At 48.6% G+C, this 20979-nt stretch overlaps 1 protein-coding gene across 5 annotated transcripts in view; it reads left to right on the top strand.

Annotated features, from left to right (window-relative positions):
• The window catches only part of LOC138245921 (zinc finger MYM-type protein 1-like), a 69005-nt gene extending 65457 nt beyond the window's left edge, over window positions 1-3548 (top strand). For all 5 annotated transcript variants that reach the window (XM_069199987.1, XM_069199985.1, XM_069199983.1 and 2 more), the window contains one exon: window positions 483-3548. In XM_069199987.1, coding sequence (XP_069056088.1) covers window positions 516-3143 — 2628 coding nt within the window. In that variant the 5' untranslated portion in view covers window positions 483-515 and the 3' untranslated portion in view covers window positions 3144-3548. The remainder of the gene's footprint in view (window positions 1-482) is intronic.
• Window positions 3549-20979: the final 17431 nt, after the last annotated feature.

Below are 20979 nucleotides of genomic sequence, written 5' to 3' on the forward strand. Positions count from 1 at the left end.
ATCTACATTTTAGGGACTAACTATATAATAGAATACATTTGCCTCTCTAATCACATTCTGTATCATCACATAGGTAGTACATAGTGCATTAATGATTTCCGTTATAATCTCCTTAATACTATCCGTTCAACCAAGCATGTCGAATCAATTAAATCTTGCCCTGAAGAAGCATCAGATGCAAACTAAAGGCAGGTTATATAGTATTTAAATAGCTTCGGAATCAAGTAGCCAGATTATTAATAATGTGCTGAAGAGAGGTGACACCAATGGAGTTGTCGGAAATGTATTTGAAATTTTAATTCTATTGAAGTTTCTGAATCACTTCCACTTGTTTCACTGCGTTAAAATCTGGTCTTGGCCTGTGGCGTTTGGTGTGGGTCTTAGTTTAGAGGCACCAGGCTTGAGAAAGAAGACATCTGAGGTGTCACAAAGTGTGAAATTCTTGAACTGCAATAGTAATGCTGTGTTTTTGTTGTTTTCAGGTGCTGCTACACGGGATGAATTAATTTTACAAAATGTCAGAACCGCCAGAACGAAATAAACTGACTGGTGCAGGTTTCAAGAAAAAAAGGCTGCTTAGTGAAGCGGACACTACGAGAATAGCTGGAATGTTGAGCAAACGCTTAATGCTCAATTTCAGTGAATCGGATTCTGAAGGCGATGACACAGATATACACACAGATGATGATGACCACCATTTTGCATCCACATTTGTATGTGTGCAGGCTTCTGCATCAAAAGCAGACTGTGAAGAGGCTTCTACATCAACCATTTTGCACGACCAAGTATCTGTATATGAACAGTCAGACAGTGATTTCAGAGACAATGATGATGGAGTGAACTCCCCAAAGTCGCCTCTTCCATCAACACCAGAGAGTGAGCCTACAGCAGCCATCTTGGACGTCTCAGAACCAGCTGACTGGCCACCTGTTATATGTAGCTCACTGCGGGAAATCATTGTCTTAAACGGCCCTGCAAAACCTAGAACTAACTTTCTGTTCCCAAAAGACGCATCTAACCGTCGGTTTACAGCTGTTCATTACAGACGACGATTTAAAAATGGTGAAAAGGCCCACAGAAATTGGCTAGTTTACTCTTCAAAGCTTAACAGAATTTTTTGTTTTTGTTGCAAGCTATTTACAAAGTTAGATATGAGTCTGACAAGTGGTGGTTATAATGACTGGAAAAATACATCACAGAATCTAAGCATACATGAAATGTCAAAGTCTCATATTGCTGCAATGCTGGCCTGGAATGAATCTTTGGTAAGTCTTGGAGCTGGGAAATCTATAGGTCCAGTATACCAGACTCTATTAGTAACAGAAACGAAACACTGGCAAAACGTTCTTTTACGCCTTGCAGCTATAGTCCTGTATCTTGGACAACAGTGTCTGACTTTCGGAGACGGCCATTATGCTTCCTACAGTAACAGTGATAATTATTTGCATCTTGTGGAAATGTTGTCAAAATTTGATTCCAGCATGCAGGAACACTTGAGAAAAATACAAAATAAAGAAATGCACAATTATTACCTAGGAAAGGGTATTCAGAATGAACTGGTTGGTCTGATTGCAAAGGAAATTTCAAAGCGTCTTCAGCAGTTGTTGAAGGATGCCAAATACTATTCTATTATTTTCGACTGCACTACGAATAGTGCTCTTGTTGAGCAGCTGACTGCCACTATTAGATTTGTAGCTATCAAGCACGGTGATTCACTGTATGAAGATCCAGAAGTCACAATCGAAGAAAGATTTCTTGGGTTCATCCCTCTTCGTCGTTCAACTGGAGAAGGTATGACAGAGGCAGTTTTGTCAGAGCTTAAGAAGCTGGAGATCCCACTCAGTGATATGAGAGGGCAGTGTTATGACTTCCGGTCTGATATAAAGGCTAAGCATTCAGGGGTTCAGAAAAAGATCCTAGATTTAAACTCACGGGCTCTCTGTGTTCCATGTAGTGCTCATTCTTTAAATGTTGTAGTCAGTGACGCCGTAATGACTGGTTGGGATGCGGCAATTTATTTTGGTGTCATGCAAAAAATATATGCGTTTATATCCGGCTCCAAAAACCGGTGGGATGTTTTAAAGAAACACGTCAGCGAACTGACAGCAAAGCCTTTGCCTGACACCAGATGGGCAAGCAGAATAGACGCTGTTCGAATTTTTAGGTTTCATATAGGAGACATTAATGAAACTTTACTTGAAATTGCAGATGATTGGACCTTTGCAGCTGCTTCAAGAAGCGAGGCTGCATCTTTGGCAGAAGAGATTTACAACTTTAAATTTCTTTGTTTCATTGTAATTTGGTTCAACATCCTACAGTGCATTAATGCTGCCAGCGAGCTTCTGCAAAGTCAAACAAGGTGCCTGCCAGAAGTCATTGACCTTTTAAAAGAAAGAAAACAGTTTTTGGTAGGATATAGATCAGATGAAGGCTTTGAGAAGGTTCTGAACGAAGCACGACAGTTGGCATCAGAAATAGAAATTGACCCAGTCTTCACTGAAGTCACGGTAGGGCACCAAATGAAAAGAAAGGCACAGTTCTTCAATCATAGATACACTGATCTTACTGAAGATCCTGAAGAGCAGTTTAAGCTTGGGGTTTTCTACATGGTCTTGGATGTTGCTATTAAGACTGTTAGTGAAAGGTTCAGGCAGATTCAGCTTCACAGTAGCTACTTTCAGTTTTTGTATAACATTGAAAAACTTAATGGCATGCCAAACCAGGATCTACGAAAGCGGTGTATGGATCTGCAGCATCTTTTGACAGATGTGAATTCTAAAGTTTCCGATCTGGATGGTGTGCAGCTATGTGAAGAGCTCACAATATTAGCACCCATTGTGAAACCTAAAATGATGCCCATTGAGGTTTTGGCATATGTGGCCAGGATTGGTTTTGCTCCCAACGTTGCTATTGCACTTCGCATCTTATTGACACTGCCAATCACTGTTGCTCCAGGAGGGAAAAGTCTTTCAAAGTTGAAAAGCATTAAAAATTACCTGCACTCATCAATGGCCCAAGAACAGGTTTTGGGTCTGGCTATGATTGCCATTGAGAATCACATTGCGCAGGAGATTGATATTCGAACACTTGTGCAGGATTTTGCTCATGCTATAGCAAAAACAATGCCACTTGGTGAATCATAATCTTCTTACACAGTCCCACTATTGTGCAATCGAGTGGACTGGGCGAAGATCTTGAGTATTTTTATTTTTTATACTACCGCTCTTTTCCAATGTGTTTTTTGTCTGCTGATTTATTTATTTGGTTCATTATCTTACAGAGTAATGTTTGAAACATTTAAAAAGGTGTTCTTCCTGGTATGCTTTTGAGTGCATGCATCAGCTCAGATGGCTTTCATTGAATACAAAAGAAGAATTAATTTACTAAATGACCTAATTTAAGACTGTCTACAGTATAATAGGCTGTCTTATGAGCAACATCTCTGAACTTGTGTAAGAAGGTATTTATATCATGTTGTCAGTGTCTTGACACTTTTCGTTGTCCCCTGTTTGTGTTCTTGCATTCCATTAAACTACAGCAGTATAAAACATGATGTCCACTGTTGCTGCAGTCACACTTGGAACGTAGCAAGGGGTGATGCAGGTTTCCTTAAAATTCTGAAATAGGTGTAAGCACACATCAACAGCTCTTGGTATTCCCCATTAATAATGATGGATCACCGTAGAACCTTTAGAAAGAGTGTTGTGTCCCCTGTGCATAAACGTAAAAGTGGTTGCTTTTCAGATCATTTGATGTCCACCAGCATGGGCTCCACAGGTCCCTACTTGAGCCAAAAAGCAAGATCTCTGTTTTGTCACCTTTCCGTCTTAAGCCAGTTCAGGCCCAGCCATCTGTTGATCTCACATTGAGTATCATCCGCATAGGAGGTGGCAAGAAAGCCGAAAGATCGAATGAGTCTGGCCAGTGGTGCTACATATAAATTGAATAGCGTATGGCTAAGCGAGAAGTCTTGAGGGACCCCACACAGTAGTTGATAGGTGGGTGCTCTGAAGCCTCCCTAACTTACTTTGGTAGATCTGTCCTCTAAAAAAGATTTCAGAGTGTTCAGCGCTATGCCTCTAACACCTGCTTGATGAAGACGATGTGCCATAATATGTGGAGAGATGGTATCAAAAGCCACTGATAAATCTAACAACACCAAAATGGCTCCCGACCCCTCATCAATTAATCTCCAGATAGCATCTGATGTAGTAATGAGGGCAGATTCTGTGCTGTGGGCTTTCCTGAAACCATGTTGAGTGGAGTCTAAAAGGCCAGAGTCCTGAAGAAACTTGGCGAGTTCTTCATTAATGTTTTTCAAAGATTTTAGTTTGGAAAGGAAGTAAGGTGTTGGGCCGAAGATTCTTGAGGTCATTTGCCGCTCCATCCAATTTCTTCTTCAAAGGCATCACCGTTGCTTCCTTCCATAGAGGGGGGGGGGAGGAACTCCTTTAAGCAGGAACTCCTGAAATATTGTAACAAGAGCTTTGGAAACTAAGTTAGGAACCAACTGTAATAAGCAAGACGAACAGGGGTCCCGGGGCGAGCCAGATTTAATGCCCATCATAAGCTCTTAGATTTTTCTCCCACTGCAGCGGCTGAAAATTAGTCAACATAGGACTATCATCATCTATAGAGCTGTTAAGATCCTCATAAGGATCCGATCCCTCTGCAGACTGAATAAAGTTTGCTTGTATTTGCCAACATTTTTTGTTTTAAAAAAAGAGGCAACATTGTTACAGAATTCCTAGGAGTTCTCTAGCTCTGGGGGAGTAGTAAGAATCGAGGGGGAACATACTACTTTAAAGAGTTCTCTAGGAGCATTGGATGCTTCCTTAATTTTCCGTGAATAAAATTCAGTTTTGGCTTGATTGAGCACGTCTCTGTAGACACTAAGGGCCACTCTGAGCTTTTCTCTTTCTATGGGATTGGAGACTAATTTCCACCTCCGTTCTTGTTGACTGTATTTTCTCTGCAAGTTCTTGAGGTCCTTGGAGAACCAAGGGCAACTAATCTTCTTCTTCCCTAAGGGTTGAGAAGATCTAAGCGGGGCCAACTGATCAATGGCTATTTTAACTCCCTGATTGTACCTATCTCTAGCTGACAGAGTAAAATAATTCTTTGCTATTTCCCATCCTGAGACCAATGCTGATGTTAGTGGTTATTCCAATGTCTAGATGGTTTCAAAGAGGGATTAGCATCCTGGGGAGGGGATGAAGTCGTCAGTCTAAAAATAAGAAGGCTGGTGGTCGGTCCAATCAAGTGCTTATTTAGTAAAAGAACCAGGTCAATATGACAGGCAAATATCCCATCCAAAATATGGCCTGCCCTATGAGTAGCTGTCGTAACTTGTAGATTCCAATCCAGACTCGTCCTAAGATTAAAAATTAATTAATATGTGGTCCTGGCTATTACCAAAATGAATGTTGAAATCACCTAATACAATACATTTAGAAGACATTATCAATGGCTCAATTATAGGTGGCCAATAATGCAAAAAAGTAGATTAAGTTCCCGAAGGTCGATAGACCAGCAGTCCCTCAAAAAGCATAGTGTTGTTCTGACGTATTTTGAAACAGACACCCTCTCAGATCTCTGATGCAACATTTATGGCTTCCCAATGACAGGAGAGGGTGGACTTCATGAAAACGCCAACCCACCTCCTCTACCTGTGATTGTATCCAGTCTTTGACATGAGTATCCAAGTGGAGTAGCAGCTATAAAATCAGGACTGGAGTCCTCTCTCACCCAGGTTTCAGTAATAAAAAGGCAATCTCTATTTCGGACTTATGTTTGACCAAAGAGCGAGCACTGATTAAGGCACAACTCACAGTTAGTAGTGGAATCCTCTCTATTTTTGTAACTTTCTCGCCCCACCTTTGACCTAATGTGAGGGGAAGCAGTAATAGATGGTGTCCTGGGTGACCAATTGCAGTATTTACAGCTCCACCCCTCTAGATTTTTCTAGAGGGGCTTCAGCCTTGTGCTCACACCCTTGACCTCCTACTAATGAGAGGAGGGTATGAGAGGAGTAAAGAATTTGGGTCAGTGCGGGCTGAAACGAGACGGAATTTCCGGGATATGCGGATGGCCGCATCTTCCCCTAAATAAGAGCCATGGGCTCATTTACTTCGAAACCACGTGACCGTGCATCAGCATCTAGACTGCTGACCTAAATTCCCTTGCGCAGGTTGTTGCTCTAATTTCAAAGGGGAGAGCTCTGACATGCCCACATTCCTTTCTAAAAAAGAAGTAATGATCTGAACACCTAAAATAACATAGCGTGAAGGTGTCCAAAATCAATAATGTTTTGTGCTAAGAGTCAGGAGGGCAAGAACACCCACAAGCAGCTAGTCTACAAGCTTAGACAGGGGCCTATTAGACCTAATAAAAATATTATACTAAGCAAATAAGTTAATTCTCCCAGGCATGAAAAAGACTATGAAATTTAGCAAAATAATTCAATCTCATAAAGAAAGCAATTGTACCCATGTCTTAGTGAAAATACATTTGGAAGCAAATAACATCTGTTGTCCCAATAAAAGCAGATAACATCTGTGTTACAATAAACATCCATTTCGAAGGAGAAAATGTCTTCTCTAAAGTGAGGTTTGCATAGTACAATATAGCTACAAATGTCAAGAGGAGAGGTGCCACAGGGATGACTGGAAAGAAGAAAAAAAATCAAAGTAACACCTCAATCACAGCTTTTTCAGCGGAAGAACAACAATCAAGCTGAAACATCAGTACTTGGTCCATGCCAAAGGAAGAGTGGCCAACACATGCTGGCCAATTAGGAGGATGCAAACGAGTGATAATGAAACCAATCAATGTTAAACACTGGGCAGGCTGCAAGCCCCTTGTTGTATACAATAGATCTTACACTCAGGCAAAATAGATTGAATCTCACTGCACCTTTCATATTCCTGCTTAAAGTCTTTCCTCAAAGAACTGTTTAAATGCTGTTTGCCTGAACAATTTTTTGTCACAGTTTTACAAAAATCTACTATTTAAACTGTTTACCTACACTCAAAGTTTTAAATGCTAAGCAGGGTCTTTTTGCGTAGTGTTGAATGTATTCCACCATGGCTTGCAGGAAACCTCAACGAGCAGTCTGTTTTGGTCAGTATTCATAGTGTAGCCCTATTGAGGAATTTGACATTAAGAACAGGGGGGGCATGGCGAAGGTATCAAGATGGCGGTCGCACTTTCGTAGTGCTCCGGACCCCTCCGTCATCCGCCTTCTAAAGAGCACACAATCTAGCTCCTTCGGCACCACTGAAGGACCCCAGGGACCCCGCCGCCCCACCGGAATCATAAGCTAATTTCTCCGACCCTTCTGCCAGATTATAGACGGGTGATTTGTGAACGACTGCTCGAGGCCAAGATGGCGGACGGCGAGCAGGGCTGCGGAATAGACCGCTGGTAACTGGGGCCGCTGCAGCGCCTGTGGATCTTGCGCGCCCTGCTGCGGCACCTAGATGCTGTGGGATCTGGAGGTGAGGAGCGGAGCGGAGCACCGGACTGCAGGCAAGCGCACTGAGAGCGTCCGCCCGCAGCCAAAGATGGTGGACGGCGGACGGGGCTGTGGCACGGGCCGCTGGTGACCGGGACTCCGCGGCACCTGTGGACCTCGCGTGCCCCGCGGCGGCACCTCAGCGCTGTGGTGGGAGCGGACGGGCCGTGCCGCTGTCGGAGGGCTGTGGCGGACCCGGCCGGGACTGGCTGAGACGGCGATTGCTGGGCGGCCTCATCCCTCCCGAGACGAGACCTCCGGGGATTGAAGGTAACGCCAGCCTGGTCGCGGGCCGAGAAGCTTCCTGCAGCTGCCCGGACCCTGGGATCTGGGTCACGGGTGGATGCTGCCGGGACGCCTGGGCCGCGGGGTGACCAACGTGCACCAGCCGGGGATTGAACGAGCCCACAGGGCCCTTCAGTCGAAACCCCCACCAGGCTCCCCACACAGATCAGTGATACTCCGTCTCTTCAATTTTAAAGATAGGGACGCAGTGCTACAGGAGGCACGCTCTAAAGGAGACCTTGTCTGCGATGGGCGAAGGTCCTCCTCTTCCCTGACTACACACGGGAAGTGCAGCAGCAACGCCGCTCATTCACTGAAGTGAAGCAGAAATTGAGATCGATGAGCATTCAATATCATCTTCTATTTCCAGCGCGACTCCGGGTGGTCCACAACAACAAGACTTCTTTTATCGGCCAGCCACGGCCTGGACCTGGTTGACAGAGGAAGTTCCCTTGGGTCCCTACAGAGACGGATCTCGACTCCAACAAGAAACAATGCCGAACCACCAGAGGGTGCAGCAGCCCGATCGACGTCGCCGCACCTGCTCTAGGCGACGCGGGGTGCACCGCGGATCCCACTCGGGCTCCCCCCCCAGGCGCCCACCAGATAGAACCGCAGAACCCACGATCGCTGGGGGACTCTGAAGACTCCCCCCCCCCCGGAGACCGGGACTCACGAGATACAACACAGGCCCGGTCCGGGTCTCTAGAGGACACAGACCTATCTTGCGGCCCGGCACTGTGATCTCACGGAGAGATCCCCAGACAAAAGAACCAAATTGCTGGGCTGATGGCAGCTATATCAAACATAAGCTAACATCGTCTATTGTGCTCTTGAACTCGATCCGACATCAAGGAGGGGTCTGCCACCACTGCTACCCTATTAGTTGATGTTTCGCCTCACCAGTTCTAGAAGTGAGGTGCAACACATGGGCGAAAGATGCTTCTGGGGGGAAGTATGGGGTGGGGCGGGTGTTTGGGGGGGGGGGGCAAGGGAGTTTTGGCCTGGCTTTAAAGGCAAATGTTATGGTTCATATGTTACTGTCATGTTTGTGTTTTTCATTTAATGCACAGAGCAGGGACCGTAGAGACTTAATCGACATAGTAGTGGCCCACACCCCGCGACGACATGGGTGAAATGGGGGCCCCCTGTTATCCCCAGGCCTAGAAACAAGAAATGTTGACAGACACCACAGGAACTTTCCAAACACCCGCCCACCATGACTCAAACACAGGTGATCTCATGGAATGTCAATGGCCTCCTGGACAAAATTAAGCGTACTGCAGTGTTCACCTTCATACACCGACATCGGCCGGAAATACTCCTGCTGCAGGAGACACACCTCCTGCGGGACCACTGCCCCTTCCTGACCCGCAGGGGCTTCGATAGGGTATATCACGCCAGATTCATGCGCGGATCCCGGGGGTGGCCATACTACTGCACCGTACATTCCCCATGCAAACATCCAGGTGCAGAGGGACGGACAGGGACGATATGTAGCCATCACCGGCAGGGTCGAGGGAGCTACAATTAATATAATCAGTGTTTATGCTCCTCCTCCACTGGTTCGAAGAACCCTTGATGATCTCACCAAACTACTCTCAGACCTACCGCCCGGGCTTACGATGGTGGGGGGAGACTTTAACGCAACTCCAGATCCGGCCCTGGACGTTGCCGGTCTGATCTCCGTATACAGACAGGCGGCAGCGGCTGGAATCACGGGATGGCTCTCCGCAACGGGGCTCTGTGATGCCTGGCGGGTATGGCACCCAAGACGGCAACAATTTACTCACACTTCGGCAGCTCACGGGTCACATTCCAGAATCGACCTGGTGCTGCTCCCGAGTACGGACTGTGCAGCACTCTCTCATATTGAGATATTAGTGAGGGGAGTCTCTGACCACGCCCCACTTCGGTTTGTCGTGGGTCCCGCCTGGTCTCAATCCCGTCCCATATGGCGCTTAAGTGCGTGGTACTTCCAAGATAGGAACTATACTGAACAACTGCGACGGGCACAGCAAGATTACTTCGAAATGAATGAAGGGTCGGTAGCCTCAGAGGGCACTCTGTGGGTGGCGAGTAAGGCGGTACTAAGGGGCACAGCTAAAAACTTGTTACAGGAACAAGAACGCGCACGAGCCCAGCACATCGAACAATTAGAGCTCTGGGCAATGGAGCTTGAACACAAAAGCATAACAGACCCAAACGGTAAAACGGAACGACAACTAATCCTAATCCGGGGGGAGATCCGGGATCGGTCCCTGGAGGCGGCGAAACACCTGTGGAGAGCCACCACAAATCTGGGAAATTGCTATATTGGCTGGTGTCTCACCACCATACCTCCAGGATTGTCCCGGAAATCTACGACGGAGAGGGTTGCCTTGTGGTAAAACACCCAGAGATAGCGAATGCCTTTAGCAAGTACTACCAAGCGCTGTATTGAAAGTCTGCCCTGGTTTATCTGGAGCTGGCTCGACGTATGCTAGACGAGTTCCCCCTCCCGTGGCTGCCTGCGGTAGAAGTGCAGATTTTAGACGAAGCTATTAATGCGAAGGAGATGGGAACAGCCATATCGACATTAGGTGCCGGGAAAACACCAGGACCCGACGGGTTCCCCTCCGAATACTATAAAGCTTTCAAAGAGGATGTAACACCATATTTGCTACAGCTCTTTACAGAGGTTGAAAAGGGTGGATCCTTCCCCCGAGAATTAGATGCCGCCACCATTGTGGCGCTCCCCAAAACCCATCCCCCCTCACTGCACTGCGCTGACTATAGACCGATATCACTGATCAGCACTGAAGTTAAAATCTTTGCCGCTATCCTCGCTACCCGTCTAAAAAGGGTTTTGCCACAGCTGATCCATCCAGATCAGTGTGGATTCATGGGGCTACTCGCAGTACCTGACACTGTATTCGTCGCTTACACGTGGCATTGGCCGAATGTCGCCGGCTACACCGGGACCTTGCCCTTTTACTCATAGATTTTGAAAAGGCCTTTGACTCGGTTGACTGGGGCTTCCTTTTCTTGGTGCTTCAACGCGCAGGCTTAGGGCAAAGGTTCTGTCGTTTGGTTCAAGCACTATACGCTAATCCCACAGCCCGCGTGCAAGTTAATGGAACTTTGTCTCCAACTTTTGAAGTTCAACAGGGCACACAACAGGGATGCCCCTTGTCTCCCCTTCTGTTTACTCTGGCCATTGAGCCTCTAGCCCAGATGATCAGGGCAGACCCGGTGTACCGCGGTTGGAAATGGGGTCATTCTCAAGAGGATAGGATAGCACTATACGCCGACGATGTTCTGCTATACATGGAAGACCCCAGTACAACGGGCCCACGTAGACTTTGTCTTCTACAGCGCAATGAACAGGAGTCTGGATTAAAAATGAACCCCACCAAATCAGTGCCGATCCCGCTGGCTAGTTCACGTGACTGCTTTGACTGGCAGGACACAATACCGCTGCGTCGACTCAGCTTCAAGTACCTGGGCGTCTGGGTGTCCGTCCTACCTGAATTAGCATGGGCCAAGAACCTGACACCGTTACTGGCACGCATCAGGTCAGACCTGCAGAGATGGCAAAACTTGCCGCTGAATGTAATGGGCCAAGTGGCCCTATACAAGATGATGATCCTGCCAAGGCTCCTATATATCTTTCAGAACTTTCCCCTCCCAATTCCTCGCTCCTGGTTTAGAGCTCTCGAAAGCGCCACGGGACAGTTCTTATGGAAAGGCGCCAGACACCGAGTAGCGACCCACCACTGTCTGAGAGGGACGTATGACTGGGGCCTAGGTGCCTCAGACCCCTACTTGTACTATCTAGCCACCCAGCTAATATTGATTCACGACTGGTTTAATGGGGGATGGGTTGACCCGGCGTACCGAGTGGAGCTGGGGATCCTGGGTTTCCCACGTACCCTGGGAATACTGTATGGAAAGCCCCTCCCCCAAGATATGGAAGAGATAACCAGAGCGGTCTTCTTGGCATGGCGCACAGCTTTAAGACATACCCGATGGAACGCCATTATCACACATCAGACCCCACTATGGACAGGGAAGTGGCTAAGCGCAACAGCGACACTAGAGGGGTTCACAGATTGGGACCTGCTGGGCATTTCTTTGGTAGGTTATGTATGGAAGGGTGAAACTATGAAGGGGGTCATTCCAATCTCCCGCCGCCCGCCAAGCGGGAACCGCCAGAAGACCCTACTGCGGTCAAAAGACCGCGGCGGTCATTCTGAGTTTCCCGCTGGGCTGGCGGGCGACCGCCAGAAGGCCGCCCGCCCGCCCAGCGGGAAACCCCCTTCCACGAGGATGCTGGCTCCGAATGGAGCCGGCGGAGTGGAAAGGGTGCGACGGGTGCAGTTGCACCCGTCGCGATTTTCAGTGTCTGCTATGCAGACACTGAAAATCCTTGTGGGGCCCTGTTAGGGGGCCCCTGCAGTGCCCATGCCATTGGCATGGGCACTGCAGGGGCCCCACGACACCCGTTCCCGCCAGCCAGGTTCTGACGGTCAAAACCGCCAGAACCAGGCTGGCGGGAAGGGGGTCGGAATCCCCATGGCGGCGCTGCCTGCAGCGCCGCCATGGAGGATTCTTCAGGCCAGGGGAAAACTGGCGGGAAACCACCGGTTTCCCTTTTCTGACCGCGGCTTTACCGCCGCGGTCAGAATTGGCCTGGATGCACCACCAGCCTGTTGGCGGTGCATCCGCGGTCCCCGGCCCTGGCGGTCTATGACCGCCAGGGTCGGAATGACCCCCGAAGTCTTTTCACGACTTACAGATAGATTTCCAACTAACCCAGACACAGTTCTTCAAGTATCTTCAGCTCAACCATGCCCAGAGGGTCCACTTGCCGACCGCCGCCCCCCTGCCGGAATTTAGCCCACTTGAGGCTAAACTACTTATGGGTAGCCTGGGGGGGAAAGGTGTCTCACAAATATATAAAATGCTAATTACCAATGCTCCCGGGGACCTGAACTCCATTAGAGCTAGATGAGAGTCATGGGTTGGGGCCATGGAAGAGTCGGAGTGGGGGGGAGTCCCTGATGGCACCTAGGGAACTGGCAGTTTCTGATGGATACAACTACCTGTGGATTCCTCACCTCATGAATACTCCCATGGCGCCAGCATTCGACGGAAATCTTCTTACTAGTCTCTGCACGTCGACGAGGACGTCACTGTCTCGCACGCGACGCCGTCTGACGTCATACAGGCAATAAGAGGTCCTCGACGACGTGCGGACGTCAGTTCCCTTTTTTCCGTGCATTCGAAACGGTTATCTTAACGAGGGAGCAACTGTTACTCTTGCGGTTACAGTGTATATCTTGCTGCGTACTCTTTCTCTGTGGAAATAATGTCGCAGAGAAAGTCTGGATTTAAGCCTTGTCGTGAGTGTGGAGGCAAGATGTCGGTGACGGATCCTCATTCCGATTGCCTGTGGTGTTTGAGCTCCGACCACGACGTCTCGACTTGTGATTCGTGTCAGCACATGAATCCGAAGGCCATTAAAGAACGCGAGGCGAAGCTGTTTATGGCCAAGTCAAAGGAGAAGCATCACAAGAAAAAGTCTTCTCCAAGACATCGGCGTCATCGAGACTCCCGGCGCCGTAGAGAATCTCGGCGTCATTCAAGGGAGGCTCGTTCCAGGTCTCCGGATCGGCGCCGGAGGACATGGGAGGTCAGCCCCACGGTGACGCCGCATCCTTCGACGCCGTTGCTCTCTCCGACGTCTCCAACTTCGCCTGGACAGGCGTCGGTGATTGAGGTATTGGAGCCTCAGGTGTTTTCTCCGGCGCAGACGCCGAGGCCGGCGTCGGGGTCGCCTCCGAGTCAGGCACCCCAGTATCCGGCTTTTCCCACCCCTGGAGCCGATAGTTCCGCATTCTTGAATGCGATGTATGCCATCTTCCAACAGATGGCTCCAGGGAGTGCTCCGGCTGGGCCTTTGGCCTTTTCTTTGGGTGATCCTGCGCCTCTTCGGCCGGCACCCTTTATGCCCTTTCTCCCGTTTGGGAACGTGGGCTCGGCGCCAGTGTCGGCGCCGGTGGCCGCTCCGATGGCTTCGGAGGGATTGGCCCCAGGGATTTCCATCCCGTCGACGTCGAGATTTCGGCCTGTGACTCCGGTGGGTCCATCCGTTTCATCTGCTCTTCAGTCGGCGCCGAAGTTACCTGTGGCGCCGGATGCGGCGTCGGTGGCTTCGGAAGATCGGCGCCGATCTCCGACTTCGGCGGAGGTGTTGTCGACTCCGCGGATTGAGCAACGACTGCATTCAAGGAGGCGTGCTCTCCGGGTACTAGAGGAGCAGGAGTACCAACGAGCCCTAGAGGAAGGAGAGCTAGAGGACTCGGGTGATGGGCTGCGTGGACTGGAGTCGGCCAGTGGGCTGGACACTTCCCCTGAGTGGGACCTTTCGTCCCCGGGGGAATATACCGAGGAAGCTGCTTCCTTTCATACAGTGGTACGGAAGGCAGCTAGTTTTTTGGACCTGCCTTTGCCGGTGGTGGAGGCGAAACAAAACCTTTTGACAGAGGTGTTGCATCCGGCCTCAGCCGCGGCGGAGCCTCTATTACCTTTTAATGACGCTCTGCTGGATCCGGTTTTAGAGGTGTGGAAGAAGCCGGCATCTTCCCCAGCAGTTCACAGAGCCGTGGCCAGGAGGTATCGGACGGCTCCAACTGATCCTGGTTTCCTATCTAGGCACCCTACGCCGGAGAGCTTGGTTGTGCAGGCCTCCTGTTCGTCCAAATCAGCGCCTGGTTCTTTCCCGACGGTGCCTGGGGACAGAGACTCAAAAAAGCTAGAGGCGCAGTCGAAGAAGATTTTTTCGTCCTGCAGTCTGGCGTTAAAAGCCACTAATGCGACCTGTATCCTGGGGAGGTATATTCATGCTCTGATGGATGACATCTCCTCTTCGTTTACAGAGCTTCCCCAGGGTCTTTTGGATCTTGTCTCTGATGCCCAGGCTGCTGCGACCCAAATTATCCAGACGGGACTGGATACCACCGACTCGGTAGCCAGAGCAATGGGCACAACTGTGGTGGAAAGGAGACAGGCCTGGCTACGTAACTCGGGCTTTTCGGCAGATGTACAGTCCACATTGTTGGATCTCCCGTTTGATGGGGACAAACTGTTTGGGGCTAAGGCTGATTCGGCCTTGGAACGTTTTAAGGAGAGCAGGGCCACGGCTAAGTCGTTGGGACTCCAAGCTCCTTCTTCCACGGCCTCTTCCAGATTCTTCAGGAGGTTTCGTGGATTTGGGCGTGGCTCTTCCTCCTCTTCCTTTCGGGGAAGATATCAGCAACCTGCCTCTTCCCATCCCTATAGATCTTTTAGGGGGAGGGGTAGGGTCCGCACCAGGGGAGCCTCTCAGCAGCACTCTGCCTCTTCCTCATCCTCTGGCGGGGTGCAGCAGGGGAAGCAGCCTTAGGCTTCCACCATTTCCCACTCACTCCTCTCCTGTAGGGGGAAGATTACAGCATTTTCTCACCAAATGGGAGACTGTTACGTCGGACACTTGGGTTCTCAGTGTTGTGGGAAAAGGCTACACCCTTCCCTTTCGGGAGTTTCCGCCCCTCATCCCGCCCCGCCCTTCGTATTGTTCACAAGAACACCTCCTGTTGCTAGAACAGGAGGTAGAAGTCCTCCTTTTAAAGGGCGCGGTGGAGTTGGTCCCGGAGCAGGAAAGGGGTCAAGGAGTTTACTCAAGGTATTTCCTGATTCCCAAGAAGGATGGTCGTTTGAGACCAATTCTGGACCTGAGGATCTTGAATTGGTTCCTCAAGCAGGAAAAGTTCAAAATGCTGACCCTAGCACAGGTGCTTTTGGCGTTGAACATGGAAGACTGGATGGTGTCTGTCGACTTGCAGGATGCTTACTTTCATATCCCGATACTCAAGTCACACAGGAAGTATCTCCGGTTTGTGGTGGGATCGCAACACTACCAGTTTGCGGTCCTTCCGTTTGGTCTTACTTCAGCACCTCGAGTCTTCACGAAGGTGATGTCGGTGGTTGCGGCAGAGCTCAGAAGGAAGGGGATAGCAGTATTCCCTTACTTGGACGATTGGTTGATCAAAGCCAAGTCCCCGGAGCTTGTGTTGCGTCATCTGCAGTCAACAACCCAGTTGTTGTTCGACCTGGGCTTTTCGGTGAACGAGCCCAAATCTCACCTGGAGCCCTCTCAGCGCCTCCTGTTCATAGGGGCAGTACTGGATACGACATTGGGTCGGGCCTTTCCTCCGCCTCAGCGGATTCAAGATATTCAGGATTTGGTTCCAATGTTTCGAAATGGAGCGGTAGTTCCAGTCCTCAAGGTCCTTCGTCTGCTCGGTCTTTTTGCCTCCTGCATTCTGTTGGTCACGCATGCTCGCTGGCACATGAGGGCTCTTCAGTGGTGCCTCCGAAGGCAGTGGTCTCAACACAGAGGGGATCTAGAGGGTACTGTCAAGATCTCCAGAGATGCTGCTGTGGATTTGAAGTGGTGGATTGCAAGCAACAATCTTTCACAAGGAAAACCGTTCCAGCAGTCGCCACCAGTGGCCACAGTCATAACGGATGCTTCCACTCTAGGGTGGGGAGCTCATCTGGGGGATCTGGAGATCAAGGGTCTTTGGTCTCCAGAGGAACAGATTTTTCACATCAATCTGTTAGAGTTACGGGCTGTACGTCTGGCTCTCAAGGCCTTCCTCCCTTCCCTTCGTGGTCAGTCGGTACAGGTCCTAACGGACAATACTACCACGATGTGGTACATAAACAAGCAGGGAGGAGTGGGGTCGTACCTTCTCTGCAGAGAAGCTCTTCGACTATGGTCCTGGGCAAAGGACCATCGGATTTGCTTGATAGCAAACCATCTGGCCGGAGTCTTGAACGTGCGTGCGGACAGTCTCAGTCGCCACTTCTCGGCAGACCACGAGTGGCGTCTCCATCCAGATCAAGTCCGTTTAATCTTCCAGAAGTGGGGGTTTCCTCGGGTAGATCTGTTCGCCACTCGAGAGAACGCGCATTGTCCGTTGTTCTGCAGCCTTCAGTATCCGATGCAGGAAGCGTTGGGGGACGCGTTTCAAATGACCTGGTGCGGCCAGTTGCTTTACGCGTTTCCTCCCATACCCTTGATTCCTCGAGTATTGAGGAAGATTCGCCAAGACCGGGCTCTAGTAATCGTAATAGCTCCGGATTGGCCAAGGAGGGTGTGGTACTCCGACCTTCTCCAACTCTCAACGTGCCCGCCGCTCCGTCTCCCTTTCAGGGCAGACCTCCTCTCGCAGTCGCAGGGGCAGGTTCTACACCCCAACCTCCAGAGTCTGCACCTACATGCCTGGAGATTGAACGGGGCAACCTGAGTTCCTTCTCTCTCCCGCCTGAGGTAGTGGATGTTATATTAGCGGCCAGGCGACACTCCACTAAATCTATCTACGCTAATAGGTGGTCTAAATTTGTTGCGTGGTGTGGAGAGAGGCAGATTGATCCTTTACAAGCTCATCTATCGGACGTTTTGTCTTTTGCTCTATCTCTGGCGCAGAAAGGTTGTGCAGTGGCTACCATTAAAGGTTATTTATCGGCCTTGTCAGCCTTCATATGTCTTCCAGACCAACCATCTTTATTTAAATCCCCTATTGTTATCAGATTCTTGAAAGGTCTTCTAAATCAATATCCTCCAAAGCCATTCGTTATGCCGCAATGGGATTTGTCCTTAGTCCTGACTTTCCTTATGGGGTCCCCTTTTGAACCTATGCATTCTTGCCCCTTGAGGTATTTGTTTTTAAAAACAGTCTTCCTGATAGCTATAACATCAGCAAGGAGAGTGAGTGAGTTGCAGGCCTTATCAGTAAAACCCCCTTATACAACTTTTTATGGGGATAAGGTGGTGTTGAGGACCAAGGCTGCTTTCCTCCCGAAGGTTGTTTCACCCTTCCATTTGGCTCAGGCAATTACTTTGTCCACGTTCTATCCTCCGCCTCATCCTTCCAAAGAGGAAGAAAGACTGCACCGTCTGGATCCAAAGAGAGCGTTGAGCTTCTTTATCGATAGAACAAAGGATTTCAGGCTGGAGGATCAGCTGTTTATTGGATACGTGGGCAAGAGGAGAGGAAAGGCAGTCCACAAGAGAACACTATCCAGGTGGGTTGTTCTTTGCATTAAAATATGTTACTCTTTGGCAAAGAAGGATCCTCCTGAGGGCATTAGAGCTCATTCCACCAGAGCTAAGTCGGCCACTTCGGCCTTAGCCAGAGGTGTTCCTGTGGTCGACATCTGCAAGGCCGCAACTTGGTCGTCCCTTCACACTTTTGCAAAACATTACTGTTTAGATTCTGAGGTTAGAAGGGACGGCCATTTTGCACGGTCAGTGCTGCAGGATTTCTTGGTTTGACTATTTAGGCACCCACCGCCGGGCGTGGTACTGCTTTGGGACTCTATTCATGAGGTGAGGAATCCACAGGTAGTTGTATCCATCAGAAGAACGAGTTACTTACCTTCGGTAACGACTTTTCTGGTGGATACATTAGCTACCTGTGGATTCCTCACGGTCCCACCCGCCTCCCCGTTGCCTTTATGGTCTTGCCAAGTAATCCTTGAGTGCGCTCCTCTTGATCTTTGAGGGTGCAATAGATGTATATATATAATATATTTATATATATATAGGTATATGTGTATATATCTTTATGTATATACTTGGTGTGTGTATATATTTTTAAAAGAAAGAGTTTTATATATATATATATATATATATATGTACATAAAAAAGATTTACAGTTATTCATACAATGTGGTGTATTTTTACAATATAATGGATGTTGCTTTGTTCTTTCATTGCATTGCCTGGTTGTTCTCATGCACGTAAAAAATGATTGGTACTGACGTCCGCACGTCGTCGAGGACCTCTTATTGCCTGTATGACGTCAGACGGCGTCGCGTGCGAGACAGTGACGTCCTCGTCGACGTGCAGAGACTAGTAAGAAGATTTCCGTCGAATGCTGGCGCCATGGGAGTATTCATGAGGTGAGGAATCCACAGGTAGCTAATGTATCCACCAGAAAAGTCGTTACCGAAGGTAAGTAACTCGTTCATCGGTTAGACTCCGCACAGTGCAATTCTATTACCTACATGGAGCTTACCTAACACCATCCAGACTGCACCGTGCGGGTCTGCGCCCCTCTGCCCAATGCCCACGATGTGTGAGCGGGCCCGCTGATTTCTTTCATATGGTCTGGTCCTGTCATGTGAAACAGATACTTTGGGGCAAGGTGTTCCGAGAGGTTGGGACTGCCCTGGGACAGGAGGTACAAAGGTCCGCGAAGCTGGCCCTGCTAGGGGTGATGGAAGAGATGGGAGGATCACGGGCTAAACGAACCCTGGCCGCCAGAGCCATGCTGGTCGCCAAAAGAGACATTGCTGCTGCGTGGATCTCCCCTGAAGGCCCATCATTTAAAAAATGGAGGAAAGGTGTTGACTGGTGCGCAAACCAAGAGAAAGTGGTTAATGAATCCAAAGGCTGCCCTCAGAAATTTGAGAAAATCTGGGGAGGATGGATGGTTGTATGACCATAAAACGGACAGAGAACACAAGCATGGCTGTGGTAATGGAACTTACACTGAATGTCACCTTTTGGGCCATGCTTGCATCCAAACACTGTTGTCCTTGGTGGTCTATGACTAAAATGTATTGCACTGTAAATGTCCGCTGCTCTGACTATTTGCTTTACCTGAAGTTTTCTATGTTGTTTAAAACAATAAAAATTTGTTTAAAAAAAAAAAAAAAAAAAAGGAACAGACTGTGCTGTGCTTGAAAAAGTGCTACATGGATTCCAAAGTACATATAAGGGAAAGTGTGTTTTTATGCAGGACTTTCTTAATAAAATTACTCAGCTATGTTAAGGATTTTTACCTGCTCAGCAGGTGAGTTCCTTGGCCACAGCAGACACAGTTTATATGCTGAGGCAGCCTGCTGCGCATGGGGTATCATTATTGAGGCATAAAACATAAACCTTCTAGCCTTCTTGCTCTGTTTTTTTTTATTATTATAAATATTACAGATGTTCATAGGTCTTGCTGGATGCCAGCAGCCCACAGGCTTAAAAGTGGGGGAATGTTTATTCTTAAAGGTGAATGCTAGTTATCTTTCCTTCTGTGATCGCTCTAGGGCTTCCAGACTTTTTTTTTCTTTCATAGGATAGGCTACACCTGGGGTGGTATTGGGAGGAGCCCTTAGAATTTCCATTGCACTTGGATTCAGAACACTTGAGTCTGCACCTCTGTATTTCTCCTGTGGCGGTTGTGCTGTCTGAGTGGGGAAACCTGCACCACTGGCCAGCTTTATTTTGGCTGGTTGTAAGTGAACAGTACTGACATCCATCTACTCAAAGTCCTTCTTTCTTCAACCTCTTATGTGAACGTGCACAAAAGGGATGAATTTCTTAATAACTCCTTTCCAAAATGAATGTAATTGTCTCAGTGATGAGAAAGAGACCACGTGAGACCGAGCTTTACGCAAAAGCCCTACAATGGTTTGGATCGTTTCTGAAGGATAGAACTCAGTTTATATGGAGTCTTTTAGGTCTGTGCCCCACCTTTCTACATGTGGAGTCCCTTAGCGCTCCTTGCTTAGCCCCACGCTATTTAATGTTTGAAGATACCAGCCAGTGAGGAGACAAAGCCTGGGGCTTTGAAATATACTCCTACGCTGACGATACTCAGCTCATTAGCCCCATAGGGGAGAGCCACTGGGAGACCCAGGAGAATCTCACAGGATGTTTGTCTGAAGTAGATTCATGGATGCAAGATTATTATCTGAAGCTTAAGCTTAATGCTAAAAATACTAAGATCCAACTCTTTGGAAGAGCTCGTAATGTTTGGGACAATTCATGGTGGCAAACGTCCCTGGGCATTGCTCCAAAACCAAGGAGAGTAGTAAAGAATGTCAGATTTTTGATAGATGATTCCCTATCCATGCAGGATCAGGTAAACGCCAGCAGCGGAAAATTCTTTGATCTGCTCCGACTGTTACGTAAGCTCTATTCTGCTAGAATGGCGAAGGACAGTTGTCCAGGCATTGATTATGAGTAGAATTGATTATGACAATGCCCTTTCTATGGGAATGGTGGACTATGTATTCACTTGTGTGCAGTCCATCCCGAATGTAATAGCCAGACTCATTTACAACAGTCCCCAAAACAGCTCAGTTTC

Source organism: Pleurodeles waltl, chromosome 7, assembly GCF_031143425.1.
Source record: "Pleurodeles waltl isolate 20211129_DDA chromosome 7, aPleWal1.hap1.20221129, whole genome shotgun sequence".
NCBI lineage: Eukaryota > Metazoa > Chordata > Amphibia > Caudata > Salamandridae > Pleurodeles > Pleurodeles waltl.